General features: G+C 32.3%; 3 protein-coding genes across 14 annotated transcripts in view; 2 read left to right on the top strand and 1 right to left on the bottom strand.

The window, feature by feature from the left end:
- Positions 1-230: 230 nt before the first annotated feature.
- Positions 231-1494, top strand: LOC120771014 (putative deoxyribonuclease TATDN1). The gene is made up of 4 exons (XM_040098789.1): positions 231-380; positions 443-622; positions 710-1316; positions 1377-1494. Exons 1-4 carry the CDS (start codon positions 338-340, stop codon positions 1483-1485), a joined length of 939 nt encoding a protein of 312 aa, XP_039954723.1. The 5' UTR covers positions 231-337; the 3' UTR covers positions 1486-1494.
- A 618-nt stretch (positions 1495-2112) lies between these two features.
- LOC120771156 lies at positions 2113-3167 on the top strand. Its single transcript, XM_040099032.1, has 3 exons — positions 2113-2242; positions 2357-2540; positions 2596-3167. The coding sequence occupies exons 1-3, from the start codon at positions 2229-2231 to the stop codon at positions 3079-3081; spliced, it is 684 nt and encodes a 227-aa protein (XP_039954966.1). The 5' UTR covers positions 2113-2228; the 3' UTR covers positions 3082-3167.
- A 5390-nt stretch (positions 3168-8557) lies between these two features.
- Positions 8558-18320, bottom strand: part of LOC120772320 (serine-rich adhesin for platelets) — a 132649-nt gene continuing 122886 nt past the window's right edge. For 11 of the 12 annotated variants that reach the window (XM_040100838.1, XM_040100843.1, XM_040100839.1 and 8 more), the window contains 2 exons: positions 13513-13664; positions 8558-9343 (listed from right to left, as the gene is read on the bottom strand). In XM_040100838.1, coding sequence (XP_039956772.1) covers positions 9236-9343; positions 13513-13664 — 260 coding nt within the window. In that variant the 3' untranslated portion in view covers positions 8558-9235. The remainder of the gene's footprint in view (positions 9344-13512; positions 13665-18320) is intronic. The other variant, XM_040100846.1, reaches the window with a different exon arrangement.

Below are 18320 nucleotides of genomic sequence, written 5' to 3'. Positions count from 1 at the left end.
TTGTACGGTATAGGCGGGTTCGATATAAATTTATTTTGTTATCGATATAAATTATAATAACGTTATATTAATAGTTTCTAAAGTAACATTTTCTTATTTAAGGCTAATATACTCGAGGTTAAATTTGGAAAATATATTCTTAACATACACTTGTTTTGAGGCTAAAATTAATTAATGGCTCATCGATTTTTTTTAGTAATCGGCTTATCGATACTTTTATTATTACATCTCCATCTGTGGACCATTAGGTAGATGTGAGGTATTTATTCCTACTAACCAATATTGGCTGTTTGGGTTTAATCTCATAGCACGTTTGCTTAATTTTCTACCGGGCTGCATGCGAATTTTCAATCAACTCAAAGTAGCAATGAAGTACATAGGTGAGCTTGTCGACTTTCATACCATATATGTATTCGTTTTAAAGAAGTTTCTTGGTTCGTAGATATTGGTGCCAATCTCACGGACCCCATGTTTCGTGGCATCTATGGCGGTACACAAAAGCATACTGACGATTTGAACTTGGTGTTGGAACGTGCATGGAGGCAAGGTGTAGAGAAGATGATAGTTACAGTAGGCACACTGAATGAGGCGGATGAAGCATTAAATTTGGCAAAAACAAATGGTAAGGCCAATTATATTACATACTGCCCAATATAAGTATGTTAAGAATACAACGAATTATATATTTAAAGCATTCATAACACCACAGATCGCCTGACTGTTACAATGGGTTGCCATCCAACGCGCTGCAATGAATTCTCGCCCGATCCGGAACAATATTATGAAGATTTACGTATGAAAATTCGTGAAAATCCAGACAAAGTTATCGCTGTGGGTGAATGTGGACTCGACTATGATCGGCTGCATTTCTGTGAAAAAGACACCCAGAAAAAGTATTTCGAAAAACAACTCAGTTTGGCGGCTGAATTTCGCTTGCCACTTTTCCTACATTGTCGCAGTGCACATGCTGACTTTATGGAAATACTCGAACGTAATCGAGACAAGCTATTGGAATGTGGTGGCGGTGTCGTACATAGCTTTGATGGCACTTTAGAGGAAGCAGAAAAAGTAATCTCTTACGGTGGCCTTTACATAGGCTTAAATGGCTGTTCGCTTAAGACGTTAGATAATTTAGAAGTGGTGAAGGAATTGCCCAACGAATGCATTATGTTAGAAACGGATTGTCCGTGGTGCGGCATAAGACCATCGCATGCCGGTTCTAAATTTGTTAAAACCAAATTTGCGGCAGTTAAGAAAAAAGAGAAATGGACAGCAGAGACACTGGTGGACGGACGCTGTGAGCCATGCCAAATAAGGTATGCAAATAGTGCTAGCAAATGTCAGCTATAATTAATAATTTATTTATTTACTTCTAGTCAAGTGTTGGAGGTCATTGCTGGGGTGAAGGAATGCGATGTTAGCAAACTTGCCGAAATTTACTATGATAACACTTTGGAGTTGTTCTTTAATAAAAGTAAAAAGTGAGCATTTTAATTTTTACATTCTTGCAATAATAAATGTATAAAACTCATGGAAATATTTGTATTCTTTAATCAGCTGTTAAATACAAAGTTGGTAATGCAGTGCCGTGTCGTCATAATGGTGTTCACACTTGAGACTAACGCCTAAAAGTATGTAAATACTCTCCGGCAAGTCACACACACATGCGCGCGCAAATTTTTGTGTGCGGCACCTTCTGTGCGCTTATGCGTGCCTGGTAGAATCGCACAATTTCTCAACTGGTCGCAGTCCTCAAAATGCGTCGAGGTGACCAGCCGCAATTTTTTTCATATTCATTTATTTTTATTTAATCGGAATAGCTCAGAAGAGCATTTTAGTATATTTTTTTAAATTATATACATATTGTTGATATTTTCAACTTTTTTTGATTTTCTTTTCTTACTTTCTACATACTTACTTACCATTTTCAATAAATATAAATATTTAGCACATTTAATAATTTTTCTTCAGTTTATTAGAAATCCATATGCTTTTACCATTTCTAAAATGCAATTTTAAAATATTGTAAAACCTACATATAAGTAGTATTTATCGTGGCCCCTGTTATGATTCACAATTGAGTTGTTTGTTGCTTCGGTAGTTGTCAAAACAAAACGCTAGTTGTCTGTTCACAACTCAACGCTGTTGACTTCGTTAAGTTGTATGAGAGCTGTCAAAATCATATAACTGCCTTTTATTAGTTTGTTTATACGCTTGTCAACGTAAAAATGGAACGGATCAAGTATGTGCACGAAAATATAATAAATATATACTTCATTTTTATTTTATTTTATTTGCAATCTGTGCTAATAATATTCAGCAAAATAAATACTTATTTAACAAATTATAATTGCAGCAAAGTATCAACCAAGCAACAACTAGACCGTCTTGTCGATTTAGTGAGAAAAAATCCCAACGTTGGTAGAAACAGACGCTTATATGGGTCTAGTCGTGAAGAATTGAAGAAAACTTGGCAGCAGTTTGCCGTCGTGCTGAATAGGCTGGGACCGCCGTCAAGAACAGGACCAGAATGGCAAAGGGTGAGTCGCAATAAAGCCAAAAAACACAAACAATTTGCTTATACAACTTATTCAGGTGTGGATACATTATAAAGCCAACCTAAAGCGCAAGTTGGCGCGTAATAGAGAAATCCAGGAGGCGAGCGAGCCCGGCATTTTCCGCGAAATCAGTTTCTCTGCAACCGAGGAGAAGGCGTATGAAATTACAAAAAAACTGGATTTGTTCTCGCCCAGTACAACCGAATTCGTTGATGTGATTGCGAATGGTAACGAAACTCCGCCGCCAACTGCTGAGTCGCCGATAATTACTGAAAACGCCGAACCGCCGCCAAGCAAACGTTCGAAGACAGCCGAAGCGCAGATGCAGTTACTCGAGGGGATGGCTGGCAAGCAAAACGAAATGCTGCGTACGCTCAGAAAAATGCAAAGCACCCAACATAAGTTGTACCAGTTAAAGTTGGAGAAATTCAAGTTGCTGAAGAAGCGCGAAAAAGAAGCGAGTGCGCTGCGAAATCTACGAATAGAGCTTGCCAAAGAAAGATTAAAGCAAATTAAAAAGTAAATGTATATATATGTGTGTGTGTTGAAATTATTTAATGGATTGCCTCTAAGGGATTTGACGAAAAATGCAAGCGCGTTTTAAAAACACTTTTTTTTATTGAAAATTATTGCAGTTATTGTTATAATTTGCTTCACATAGGAATCTGTATATGTATATGTAGATTATATTCTCAAGTATATTATATAATATGTATGTAATTATGTATGTATATTGTATATAATTGGTATGTAATTGAATCGATAAGATTAGCATAGTATACATAATACTACATATGTAAGTAGGTAGTTATGTATGTATATAAGTATGTATGTATGTATGTACGCGTAATATTCATGGCGTTTTCATAGCTTAACTCGGTTATTAGTCTTTCGTATAGTCTGCTATATATGTATATTATTTTAGTATTACGTATGTATGTATGTATGAGCGTTTATTCTTACACTTGCGTGTCTGCAGGCCGCGTGAGCAGCAATTAATAGTTTAACTGCTTATGTTTGAGTTTCGGCAAGTACGCGCTTTTCTCATGACTTGTGTCCACTTAGCGTACTTTCTTGTTGTTTTTGCAATTACTTCTTCTTCAAATTAAACTTTTTTCATACAATTTCTTTTAAACACACACATTTATAAAGTAGTACAGCTAGCAATTTTACAGTTAGGTTCCACTAAAATGTAAATATTATACATAAATTAATATATACAAAATGTTATTGTTATAAGTTTTTTTTGTTTTTTTTTAAGTTTTAGTTTTAACAGATATGAAGTTGACTTAGTAGAAATCTGAATTTTTATTTTGAAAACTATTTTTTGCTTGAAAATACATTATATGTATTGTTTTATATACTAGCAATTACATTGTAATTGTATATCATATACATATATGTTTTGAATTTATATGTACATACATATGTATGAAAAATGTTGGCGATTAGTTAATGGATTAGTTTGATAACGTAGTTGTAACCGCCACTCACATACGCACGTACTGTTTTTATGGCGCTATTGGTTATATGTATAGTAAATAAAAAAAACCGAAAATAATTAAAAATAATAATTAAAAAACATATAAATTAAAAAGAATAAGTTAAAAAAAAAAAATAAATTAAAATAAAAATAAAAAAAAAAATTAAAAAAATAAATAAATAAATAAAAACTAAATTAAAAAAAAAAAAAATTTCACTTGAATGCCATTTTTTAATTTTTATTATTATTATTTATTTAATTTTTTTTATTAATTTAAAATATATATTTTTTAAACATTAAAACTCTTGATTTGAGGATTTTGCTTCCATCAACCACTTGATTTATAGAAACTAAAATATTTTCCAGTTGCTAAAATAATAAAAAATTAAAACTTGTGCGTTTAATTAGCGAATTTTCGAAAGTTTCAAATTCTGAAAATATTAAGAAATGAAAAAATAAAGTATTTTAAAAAATAATAATAGAATTTTTTTTCGAATGTATCAAGAATGTTGTGTGTTCAGGGTTGATAGTTTTTTAATTAAAAATTTCGTTTTAAAAATACAAATTTCTATTTTTAATGCCAATGTTTGAAATTCAAAACTGGGTTTTATTTATTGTTTGGGGCCTTCCAACTGTATATAATCCCATAAAAATTAAATTTTCTATTTTTATTCCCGATGTTGGGAGTTATAAAAAAGAGATTTTCAAATTAAAATTAGATTTAATTAAAAATTAGAAGTTTTATTTTTAATATGTTTGATATTAATAATTTAAAATTTTATTTTTTAATTTTTAATTTAAAAAAAAGCATGAAAATGCGAAAAAATGTTAATTAACATTTTTTTAGTTTTAATATATGCTTGTGATTAAGATGTTTTGTTGTTTTAATCACATATTTGGCTTAAAAAAATAAACAAAAAAGAATTAAATTATTTTATTAATGCCATTATGTATTGGCACACCCTGGTTGTGTGTAAATTTCAAGTTGATCTCAGCAAAATTCAGGAAGTTACGAGTAGTTTTATATCTGTCTTGTAAAACTTTTAGAAGAGTATTCTACAGTACCCCGCCAACCCATTAGAAACATGGTAGATAGTTCGATAGATTTGAACAATTTTTTTAACACGGGTTCACCCTAATCCCCACTTAACTTCCAGCTTTAAATCCTTGCGCATTGCTTGCAGCGCCTTTTTTCAGCACCTTTCGAGTGATTTTTCAGCATTTTTCAAAAAGAATTTTCTTTAAAATTATTTTTAACAATGAAATTATTTAGCTAAAAGCATTGATATGGTGACTGTATTTTACTTTCTATGATTATAATTAGACGTTTACACATAGATAAGATGAAAAATCCTTTCAAATAGTATAGATGTGGCAGTCGTTTTTGAATTTTGACAACGTTTTTGCATTTTTAGCGCCGAATTTAATGTTGTTTACAGTTTTTTAATATTTGTTTCTTTCGTTAAGCCATTTTTTATGCGCTGACAATTTTTGTGAAAAGCACAAGCGAGCTATAAGCTATTAAATACACACATATACGTTTGTAGAAAAAGTCTATGTTATTTAGAAAAGTTGGCGAGTGCGCCGTTAAGAGGTCGTTTCACAAATTGTTAAGCACAATTGACTTTTACATTATTATTGTTATGCATAATTGCTTATGGGGCATGTCTGTACATGTACATATGTATATTTACTATATATAAATATCTTAAGCATTTCTTTTAGTTTATATGTTTATATGCATGTAAGTTTACGACTATTTATTATTGTTGTTCTTATAATATTATTCAATATTTTTTGTTTATAAAACGACTTTTTATAATTGCAAAAATAGTTTCGCGCACAATTTACAGTTGTTAGTTGTATTTAAAAAGAAAATATTAGAAATAAATGAACAAAAGATAAATATGCATATACATATGTACATATGTATGTATGTATGTATGTATGTATATAACCGAAGTATTAATAATACATAACATGATTTAAGCATATGCATATATTATTTCGTCGTAAAATTTATAAATATGAATATTATAATAAATAATAAAGTAACAAAAATAATAAAAAAATGTCAAAGATTAAAAAAATTAAAACAAAAAATAGTATATATGTATGTACATATATAGGTATTAAAACCTATAATAAAAAAATAATAATAATAAAAAAATCAAAACAAAGAGTAAGTTAAAAAAATAAATTAAAAAAATAATAACAAATCAAAAAAAAAATAATTAAAAAAATTCATTATTTATTTAATTTTTTTTTAATTAATATAAAATATATATGTTTTAAATATTAAAACTATTGATTAGAGGATTTTGCTTCCATCAACCACTTGATTTATAGAAACTAAAATATTTTCCAAAATTAAGTAAAAAATAATAAAATTAAAAAAAATACAACAAAAAACGTTAAAACGTTAACTTCAGTTGCTATATTGATAACTAAAAAACTGGAAAAAATTAAATAAATTAAAACAGATAATAAAAGCAAAAGAAATCGAGGAAATAAAAAAAATAAATAAAATAAAAAAATAAATAAAATAAAAAAATAAAGAAATAAAAAAATTTAAAAAAAAAACTAAAAAAAACAAGAAATACGGTAACTAGGGTTGCTATAATGATAATTAAAGAAAAAAATATATAAAAAAAGAATAAAAACAAAAAAAAAAATAAATAAAGAATCAAAACAAAGAAACAAAAGCAATAAAATAAAAAAAAACAATAAAAAATAAAAAAAAATAAGAAAACACGTTAACTTCGGTTGTTATAAAGCCCTTCACAAATATGTGTATGGCAGCTACATACTATGTACATACATACATACATACATATGTATATGTTATTATAGCCCAATCTGAACAATTTCTCCGCAGTTTGTGGCGTTGTCTTGGACAACTATACATGCCAAATTTTGTGAAGCTATCTCTTCGAATAAAAAATTTTTCCATACAAGCACTTAATTCCGATCGTTCAATTTGTATGGCGGCTATATGCTATAATGATTTGGTTTGAAGAATATTTTCGAGAATTGTAGTGTGACCTTGAATCATTGTTTATGCCCAATTTCGAGAGGATATCTATTCAAAGAAAATAGTTTTTCATACAAGCACTTGATTCCGATCGTTCAATTTGTATGGCGGCTATATGCTATAAGGAGCCGATATTTGCGGTTCCGACAAATAAGCGACTTCTGGTGGAGAAAAGAACGTGTGCAAAATTTCGGCACGAAATCTCAGAAACTGCGGAACTAGTTCGCGTATATACAGTCAGACGGACGTTTCCCTGCTGGTGCCGCGTGACATACTTAATGCAACCTGTTCGGGTGTAATAATTACATAAATCAAATAAAAATACATACATACTCGATTTAAATAAATTATAGATGTACGCATAGATTTGTAAAATAATAATATATAATATAATTTATGCAAAATAAATGAAATATAAAATAAAAATAAAAAACGCAACAATTTCAATTAAATTCTTTATTCAGCATATTTCTCAATATATTATTCATTTAAATATTATAATATATATATATAAGTATAAATTAATAATTAATAAAAAGTAAATACATTAATAATTAAAATATCGATTATAATTCGAAAAACACGTTATATACATTCGATCGAAACTATATAAGTTGAAATTATGAAAGTATATGAATATATGTATGTATAAAGTAATTTAATTAAGATAGCAACTTAGTTAAATTTTATAAACAAAACAAAAAACTATAAAAAAAACATTGTAACGCAAATTATGTGCCTTTTTCAAGCAAAAGGAATTTCGCCTGCCTTACATACATTTAATGCCTCAATTTATATACTTTTATGTTTTAAATTATTTTTCTTTTTTTTATTTTTTGGTAAAATTCGAGTTCTCTACTTTTATGGGAAAATGCGGCTATTTTTTCATTCAAACGGTTGTTTGTGTATATAGTCACCTAAAATGCAAAACAGCGTATCAACAAAAACGAATCGAAAATCGCTGTCGATGATATAATAACCAATATATAACCACTTTATAACCAATATATAAACATTTTATAACCAAACCAAATATTTTGTTTCAATATGAGTGGTTTTTGTTATGTCTTATATCGTTTTGCCTTCATTTGCAAACTTATGAAAAGTGATGTTACGTTATTTTGCATTTTAGGTGACGATTGTTTGTCAAGATATATGCATTCTTGTTTTTGTATACTACGTATATGTGAAATAGCATATATTTATGTTTGTATAAAGTATACTTATTATAGTTAAAATTTTAAACAAAAAATAAAACAAAATATTCACTGTTATAACATTTTACATTGTTGTTGTAAAATAAAAGCAGTAACTGCATTATGTTAGCATAAATGGTAAGAGTAAAAAGATTCGTTCTATGAACGAACGCACAAACACACTGCGATACAGAAATATAATTGCATATGTGTGCGTATGTATGTATGTGTGGGTCATACACAGCAACAGTGAGTCTAAAAAAATTATTTATAATAAAACTTCGCACTTTTTTGTACAAAAATAGTTGAAAAGTGACTTTATAAACAAAAAAGACCTCACTTTTGCCAACAACAACACACATAACGGCACAGATTAGCAATTGTAGATATGTATCTAACGCAGAGTTTGTGTCAAAATGATAATTATTACTTGATTTTTATAAATATATATATATTTTAGAAATTAATATGAATGTGGATATGGAACAGTTTCATTAATTCACGCTTATTTCTTATGTAGGTTCTTCATCTTCAACGCTTCTTCACATTTCATATACTATTTGCTTGAATTTCCTTAGATTTTTTATCGTAAGTGTATGATAATTTCTTCTCACTTTCGCTTACAACTAACTGCAATATGTATTGTATTTATATAGTAATTTTTATTTATGTATGTATGTATATAAGTATGTATTGTTTCAAAATTATTCGTAATTCCTCATTAGCGACGACAACAACAGTCTAAATATGTTCGGTTGAGCCTCAAAGCGTCGGCTTTGGAATCACGTAGCGAAAAAGAAGGAAGGAAGAAAGGAGGCGTGACATATTTCTTCACCTACTTCCTTCTCTTCCCCCGCCCTGGCCCTGTTTCATTGTTATTATTGAGTTTGTTAAGGACTCACGTTTGGTTGACTGCGACATCGGCATCGGCAACGGCAGCTCACTCGTACTCGTTTAAAGTGCTCTAGTGGATTTTCGGTGCACTGCGATCGTTGATTTTCTGATTTCGCTTCAGCGTAGCGCCGCGTTTGATTTGATCCATTAACGATTCATGGCAAATGCGGGGATCGGGCTGTAAGTTTTTACAAGATACAAATTAATAATTTAATTTAACCGTAAGAAAAGGGTTATATTTGTATTAGAAAATTAAATTGAGGTTAGATTAAAAACATAATGAGTTAATACATAGTTTGTATGTATGAATGTGTGTTGTATGTATAACATTAAGTATTAACCATTAACACGTTAAGGACGGCGTGACCCACCGGTGGGTATCGCACTAAGATTTCATCTGACGGCGTGACCCACCGGTTCGCTCTCCGCATGCATTCTGACATCTGCCTTAGCTATTTACCGTTCTAGGAGCAGCCAGATAAAACTGACTACTTAAAGCTGCACCGTCCTCAACGTGTTAAGTAAATAGTGGTAGTAGATGTGGAATACAACAACTTCGTGGAACATGAAAATATTACTAGTTACATTACATAATGCGTTTGCACAGTTATTAAAAGCGAAATTCATTTTTTGTTTGAAAATGTACACAAAGCAGGGTTGCCTATCTTTTCAATAAACATTTTTGGTTTAAAAATAAATTTTTCAGTTTTTATTTCTAAAATTTGGAAATGGAATACTAACATGTTTGGGATTAAAAATTGAAAATTTAAACATAAAACTTTTAATATTTAATTCTGAATTGAATAATTTTTCGATTTTGAATTTCAAAATCAGAATTAAATTGATAAAATTTAAATCGTTTGAATGTAGCGTTTTAGCGACTCTGTGCGAACTCCAAAATGGTAGAACACGAACAACTCAAGCGCAAAAAATTGATTCAAACACTTTTTTATTTTGGGATAATATTTTATTTTTAATTTTTCTTTGCAGTATTTTAGTTTAGAAATTTCAAAATTATTATTATTTTTAAAGCATTATTAACAACCCTGCTTTTAAGTGATACCTTTTAATAATTTAATTTTTGCTTTGAAAAATAGATATGTCTTTAGACAGCTCTAAGAAAATCTCTTCAGAAGGCGTTTATTTAAAAACTGTCAAATGATAAAATGCTTTCCCAAATCGATAATTCAGGCTTATATGTATATGCGGCAAGTAGCACACATTTGGCTGGTAGAAAAGTATTCTTCGGAGCGTTTCACCGCGCGAAGTTCACTATTATGGCTCCTTCCTGGGTCTCTGACGTCTACCAGTAACTGGTTTGTGTCGTCGTTCTTAATAACCGCATGAAACTCCTTCGGATTGTGCATGAAAAGCGTCAAATACTGCTGTGAAATATCCTCAGAGTTCCACTTTTCGTCCGTACTAAGCCAACGTGGCATGCATTTCGCAAATAGCACTGTTATGCCCAATATTTTTTGGCCTAATGAGATACCAACTGTTTTAGCTATGACGATGCTCCAATTCTTCAAGTGGCGCTCGGATAATATGAAATCGTGGAGTTTTGTCATGGTGTTCTAAAGAGATCTTAATGGCGAAAAACGTGGCAATAGTCCAAAATGCAATTATTTCAATTATTACAATAAGAGCTCGCTTTGTCGTTATCAAGAGGGATTCGTTCTCGTCATGTCCAGTTTTTCGAAAAAAAAACAGGCAACCATTCGTTTGGAAGTGCTTCATACGCGAACAACTTACTCATACGCGCAAGTCTACGATTTATCACCTGTCACGATATCATAGCCGCGTTTCGAAGCACTGTTATCGTATTTTTGCTACATTTCTCTCAAGTTGAGAGCCTCAACCAATCCACACGAGCCTTTTTTTAAGCGATTGACAAATTGTGTGGGATTCACCGAGAAAATAATAATTTTTCTGCAGTCAAATGTTCATACAATATTGAGTTGTCTCAATCTCACGATAGATATTATGACGATTCTGCAATATCAGTTTGCTCACAGCATCAATAGATTCCGAAGCAACAACTGACTCCAATTCGTCTTGGAGTGTTCTACGCCCTCGGTTGGACTCACCATGCCACTTAAAAACCGGTCATTGATGGAACTTCATCGTCAAAAATTTAATTAAGTTCAACGAAAGTTGTAAAAAATAATCGCGCGAAAATATTCCCGATTTAATTTCACTTTTTAGCCTAGAGTGAAAGTATTCGACGCTGTACCCGCCGGGGGAAGCAGAGGAAGGGGAAGACCTCCACTCCGTTGGAAGGACCAGGTGGAGAACGACCTGGCTAAGCTTGGAATATCCAATTGGCGCCACGTAGCGAAAACGACTGGCGCGCTGTTGTTAACTCGGCTATAATCGCGTAAGCGGTGTCTACGCCAATTAAGAAGAAGAAGAAGTCGAGATGAATATTTCAAGTTACTGTGAACAACACAAATAGCGCTCATATGTCAAAACGTTCTGAGTATGTATAACACCAAAAATGTTAAACTTCACGATAAAGTAGCGAGTTGCCGGATTGTAAGACCAGGGTTGCCAAATCCCGAAATATAAAAAGCAACCTACGTAAATTTCTGTTGTGATAGAATCACAATTGGTAGGTGAAGACTTATTACTCATCAGATTGCTTTTATACATTTTGACAACGGAACGGAAATTATAATTAAATTCCCCGGGTAAATGGTATTTAAAAAAAATGTATTTTGTTAAGTTGGCAGGACTGTCCTTAATATCTATGCCGAATATGAGCGCGATCTGTCAATCAGTTTGTTTACAGCAGCTGCTTAAGTCGGCACACTGCGACATTTGTTGGATGAATACAAAAATCGAACAAAGAATTTCGCTCAAATTCTGTATTTCTAATCAAATTTCGTGTGCGGAATCATTGCAAATGTTTGAAAGGGCTTACGGTGATTCAGTTTTATCAAAAACACAAGCCTACGAGTATTATAAAGCCTTCAAAGATGATCGAGAGATCGTTGAAAACATGGCTCGTTCTGCACGACCTTCGCCCTCTTCAACTGATGAAAATATTAAAAAAGTGAACGATATGGTGCTTGAAAATCGTAAGACAAGTGCTAGAGAGATGTCAAGAGAACTCTTTTGCGTGTCCGTTCGAATGATTTTGGCTGATATTTTGGGTATGAAACGTGTATAAAGCTGAAAGCTTGATCGTGCGAATTCCGATTCCACATTTATGGAGAGCATTATAACTGCTGATGAGTTTTATTTAGTCGTATTGCCTGAGAACATCCGTCGAATGTGGCCTAAATTGTGAAAGAACAATTCATGGATTTTACACGATGATACTGCACCATCGCATCGAGCCACCATTGTGACCGAATTTAAAGCCGAAAACGTAATGAATACCATCGATCAATCACCGTATTCACTAGATTTGGCTGCGTGTTGTTTTTTCTTGTTCCCCAAACTGAAACTGCCGCTCCGTGGCACCCGTTTTAATTCGATTGAAGAGATAAAACAAAATTCGCAGAGGAGCTGAAGGCCATCCCAAAAAGTGTTTATGAAAAGTGTTTCGAGGACTGAGAAAATCGTTGGCATAAGTGTTACATTTGGTGGGGATTACTTTGGAGGCGACAAAATAAATATTGATGAACAATTAAATATTTTGCGTTTTATTTACAATTTCCGGGTGATTTTTTATCACATTGTAGCTGTAAGTCCCTCAAAAATTTACCTTATTTTAAAGTTATTTAAAATTATTTTAATTAATATTTTCACTGCTAGAATTTAGTGGGTTAAACAGTTATGCGTTGTTATGTAAGCGTCTCTTTATAAATATAGTATTCACGGGTAAAGAGATTAGTGGCGCTGACAATGCAAAGCTTTTCTATTCAAATATTATTATTTTCGCTAGTCTATTTTTTTTTTAGACGCAGTGCATAACATAGCTTTGCAAGTTTTTAATATTTCTTTACTTTTCGCATGCACTGCACAATACCTTAATGCGACGAGGACTCTTCGGCGGAGGAAGTTGGCGGTGTCGGCGGTGCTTGTGGTTGCGGTTGTGCGCGATATTGTGCGCTTGGGCGCATAAGTGTTTGAGGATTTTGATACATCTACGGGAGGGGCATAGACATATACATACAAATATATAGAGAGTGGCAGGTAGAAATAAAGTAGAGTGGATGCGGGTGGTAAACAAGCGATTTTCAAAATGCACAAAATGCATGTTCGTATTTTTGTGCATAAAAAATAGTAAAAAAAAATAAAAATAGATAAATAGAAATGTATAATAATAAGAATACCTACAAGCCACGTCTGACCAATTCTTTAGCTTTTTGGATATTCAATTGTTGGTGCAAGACTTACCAATGCTTTGCTATTGATTAGATTGCGCACAGCGAAGGCGCGTCCAGAGAGGCCCTGTTTGGCCAGCTTGGCGTTGAGGTTTTCGAGAAATTCAGCTTTGGTTTTCGAGCGTATACTGCCGGCTTTCTCAATGTTTGAGCTGGCGTAACTCGCTGTTGTTGTTAGCCAATTCAGAGCGGTGCATGAATTTTGTAGCGTTGATTTGGTTGCGAAGCGTTGGTGGTGTTGCAAATATTTGCCAATTTCGAATTTTTTTTTTGAAATATTTTCCCAATATTTTTTGTTTCATTTATGTTTATTGTAGGTGCACAAATAAGCCATTGGTAGTGGTGAGATAATGCATAAAAACGTGTGAAGAGAACAAATACAAAGAAAATTGATATTATTTAAAGCCATATTGGTACATTGTATAAAAAAAAACGAATATAAATTGTGAACAGTTCAAAAAATCAAAGCAATAAAAATTCAAAATGGTTAAAAAATGCAGAATGTTTAAATATAAAATATATTACATTGGTAGATATGCAAAATATATTGTGTATCGCAAAATAGCTGCAAAAAAGTGCAATTAACAAACGCAACAATTTATCAAAATAATTGAAAAATATTAGAGATATCAAATATGTATATATATTAGGGTGGGTAAACAAAAAAAAGTATATATTTTTTTTAAATAATATAATAAAATAAATAAATAAAATACATTTTTTTCGCTTGGTAAAAATTGCTTCCTAGACACCTCTAAGAAAGGCGTTCCAAGTATGCGCTCTGAATTATAATGACAAAGTCTTCTCCGCCTACTTTTTTCTTATTAACATATAGCAAAATTTAAACCTAGCTTCAACTACTAAAAAAATAAGTCGTTTCATAGATTTTTTAGGGAATTAAATGCTCTACAAAAAGATATCTTACGATTTCTTCGTAAACCCACCAGGTTGTTCAATATATTATGTCTTTCGATAAGAGAGGGCGTTGCTACTAACACAAAATTTTTTTTGTTTTGTTGGTACACTCTTCATATGAACTGTCAATTCATTCTTTGTTTACGAGCTATTTAGCATCGCCGTGTCATAGTATTTTTTTACAATGGAAAAAATTGAACATCGTGCAGTGATAAAATTCTTATTTATTTTCTTATAAAAGTGTGATTCAAAAAGTGATTGTTCACCTGCAATTAGATAGGTTGCTGAATTTAAACGTGGTCTTACAAGCATCGAAGACGATCCAATTAATTATTTCTGAATATTATTACAACCTTTTGCGGCAGTTGAAGGAAAAAAATCGTGAAAAAAGACTCGGTTTGCAGAAGAAAAAATCCTTTTTCATCAGGACAATACACCTTGTCTCAAGAGTCTTTTGACATTGGCTAAAATCCATGAATTAAAGTTCGAATTGTTGTAGCATCTACCGTATTCACCAGATTTGGCCTCCAGCGACTTCCATTTGTTTCCAGAACTCAAAAAATGTATGCGTGGCAAGCGTTTTTCATCAAATGTAGAGGTCTTAACGGCTGTTGAAGCGTATTTTGCCGACTTTCCTGATTCTCACTTTAGGGATGGGATCCACAGATTGGAGAATCGTTGGAGCAAGTGTATTAATGTTTAGGGAGATTATACTGAATTTGTGTATTTCTTACCAAGCGACAAAACTTATTGAACAAACTGGTATTCGCTAAGAAGATATTAACTGTTGATGTTTGATTTTCTTTAAGGCAAATTCTTATAAATTTTGTCGGTTGTCAAGATTTCAACCGATCTTCATGAAATTTTACACAGGTGTTTGAGATACAATTACGCTACTTAAAAAAAATTTGCGAATTTTTCACTGAAATTTTCTTTTTTTTTGTAAAAATGTCTGCCGAAAATTAAATTTACAGTTGTTTTTCTTTCGTTTAAATTCTAAATTAAGGTTTTAACTAAAAACGTATTTTTTCTTATAAGATGATCCTGTAAGGAGTTATCATGCCATCGCGGGCACATCTTTTTTTCGAGGGGTTACCGAAAATGGAGTCGCAATGGCCGAATTAAATTTTTTTTTTTTTTACAAAAATTTAGAATTTGTTTGCTAATGTATGTTTGTAGCAATAAAAAATTCCAAAATATTTTATTTTTTATATGAGAAAAAAATTGTGGACATCCATGTAACCCCTTAAGCGCTTCCTCCTCAAACCCCAATGCTTATCACATTTTCATTTTTAATTATAAAAACACTGTTAGACAGACCTGCCTTTACATTTAAGCGCTCATGCTTAGAGAAACTTTCTTAGTGCTGTCAAAAAACCTATTTTTCAGCGGTAATTTTTTTATATTTTGTGCATATAAGATATGTACATACATATGTATGTATGTATATTATAAAAAATTGTGGTTATACGCATAAAAATAAATAAAATATAAATACAAACAATGCGATAACAATGTTTTTTTTTATAAATTTTAAGATACATATGTAAATAAATAAATGTATATGCATATACATAAATGTATTCAAAAATGCTTATGTACATATATAAATATGATTTAATGCCAGAAAAATGCAAAAAAAAGTGCATTACAAAACAATGAAAAAATTTTGCCAACTTTTCTACAAATTTTCCTTAAGTCTATAAAAATAAACAAAAAGTTTATATAAACATATGTATTGTGATTACATAAGCATGGTAGGTTATTTATCTACAATTTCTTATTTAAATTTGGATTATAAAATATAAAAAATAAAATGATTTGAAAAAATAGCTAAACAGAATCCAAAACGGCGTTGCAACTGATGAAATCCTTAACAATTGTATTGTAGAGATATTTACTCAAAAGTTATTGTGGGTTCCAGTGCAGAGGCTACTATATTTAGTTAACTCCAATTTATTATATTTATCTAAGAAGATTAAGTTAGGTAAGTAGCAAATTTCTTGTGAGGCCACGAATAACGCCACTTCGACAGGTAGAAACGATTATGGATTAAACCGACCTCATGTCGACAAAGCGTCTGCCACAAATTCATTGAGCTGGCTGATATTTACTCCAGCCAATTCGCCGATTGCAAAAAAAGTATGGCAACCGAGATGCTTCAATTACACTGGGCAGTTAAAGATAAATTGTCTAGATGTTTGCGTCCTTCAAAATCCTTCGATTGTGGTGATGTTAGCCTTGCTTTGAGCTAGCAGTTCAATGGACTGTTTACGTTCCAATCTAAGACAGCAGGCATTCACAACTCTACAAGTGCTGGTTGTTGGACCAACGCATGCAGAGCTCGAGCCAAACCTATAGAGTGAGCTCCAGACTACACGAGAACAGGGAAAATCCTGCTCGTTCCCATGCTAATGGTGGGCAGGCGTACCGGAAGCCAATGGAAAGGGTTCTGAGGCTTGCTGCGCTGCGCATAATGGGAGCTTTAGAAACAACTCCAAGGCAGCTCTTGAACTGGTACTAAACCTGCCACCTATAGACCTCTCCGCAACAAAATCGGCGGGGCGACCACTAGCTGCAGGATAATTTACATATAGAACCTTCGGGCATAGCTCGATGGGTAATGACGGTTGGGCCAACACCGACTACATAATCCCACTTTTCAACTGGGAAAGAAGGTTCAAAATAAACATAAAAAAAGATGGTTGGCGTAGAGGTATGCTGCTATGCACAACACTGTAAACAACTGTACGAATGGCTCGAAAATGGACGATGGAGTTGGTGCGGGAATACACTGTCCAGAGTTAGGCATAATTCAAGTTTTTAAGTTGAAGGACCACTGCAGTATATTTCAAGCTTAGGTCTTTGCTATTGCGAAAGCCGTGGAGCTGGTCTCTAATGTACCTGCAGGTAAATCCAGAGTCTATCTACATAGACAGCCAGACAGTAATCAAGGCCAGAAGTGTCTTGGGAATTAGAAAATCAGTGAAAAGTATTTCCAGTAGCAGCCTAAAGGATGACTACTTCTCTTGGACCTAGAAACTGAACTCCATCTGGTATAGCATAGGACCAAAACTGGCCTAAGCGGGGCTTATTGGCCTACCAGTTTAACCTAACCTAATCAAATTTAATACAAAAGATCACTTGGATTCATAATAAAAGCTACGTAAGTGCTTTATCTGTATTGGATTATCCCAGTTTATACTATTTATACAAGTTGTTTGTTCGATTCGTTACTTTCTAAAGTTAGACGAATAGAAGAGTTTTATTATGGAATGCGAATTTAGTTGTTGTTCTTGTGTGTATCTATCCTCTATTGGTGGCAAAAGTTAAGTCATCAAATTATTTACCGACATTGTCCTGGATTTTATGCGGAGAAGGAAAGTGCCATTTGGACAGGCAACCAACATTATTATTTAGTCTATATAGTATTTCGAGGTAAGTTATATCGCTGTATCAATGGATATCAAAGTATTTTCTAATAACGGTTGACATTCAAACGGCCATAAAAGAGCTTTCCTTAGAATATATTAATCTACTAGGCTTACAATTTGTAGGTTGACCTATTTTTAGGAACGCGCATCTTACAAATTTAGCAGGGATGATCCGTTCCGGTATATGTACCTGGCACGGAACCGAATTTTTATCCAGCCAAGAGCTGTCAAATCGACAGAGTTCTGCAAAATTATTTCAAGAACGTTTTTTGTTGTTACAACAACAATATCAATCATAAAAACATAAAAAAAATGATCTTTTCTGGAAATGCAGTAGTCTATGAGAGGACTGAGAGTTGTATAGGACAAAGAAGGGTGGCACTTCAGCTGTTTGTTTTATAGGTTACAACAACAATTATGGATAGTAGAACTGACGAAGAAAAAAGTGATTTATTTTGATGTTTATCGAAAA

The sequence above is a fragment of the Bactrocera tryoni genome, chromosome 3, assembly GCF_016617805.1.
Source record: "Bactrocera tryoni isolate S06 chromosome 3, CSIRO_BtryS06_freeze2, whole genome shotgun sequence".
Classification (NCBI taxonomy): Eukaryota; Metazoa; Arthropoda; class Insecta; order Diptera; family Tephritidae; genus Bactrocera; species Bactrocera tryoni.
The sequence above is the reverse complement of the archived record's forward strand: the minus strand, read 5'-3'. Positions and strand labels throughout refer to the sequence as shown.

Excerpts from the sequence above, each read along its gene's own strand:
- LOC120771156 (XM_040099032.1), top strand. Across the intron at positions 2,541-2,595 it reads CAGGACCAGAATGGCAAAGG|GTGTGGATACATTATAAAGC; the intron begins GTGAGTCGCAAT and ends CAACTTATTCAG.
- LOC120771014 (XM_040098789.1), top strand. The coding sequence starts at position 338 with ATGCGAATTTTCAATCAACTCAAAGTAGCAATGAAGTACATAG. Across the intron at positions 381-442 it reads AGTAGCAATGAAGTACATAG|ATATTGGTGCCAATCTCACG; the intron begins GTGAGCTTGTCG and ends CTTGGTTCGTAG. Across the intron at positions 1,317-1,376 it reads TGTGAGCCATGCCAAATAAG|TCAAGTGTTGGAGGTCATTG; the intron begins GTATGCAAATAG and ends ATTTACTTCTAG.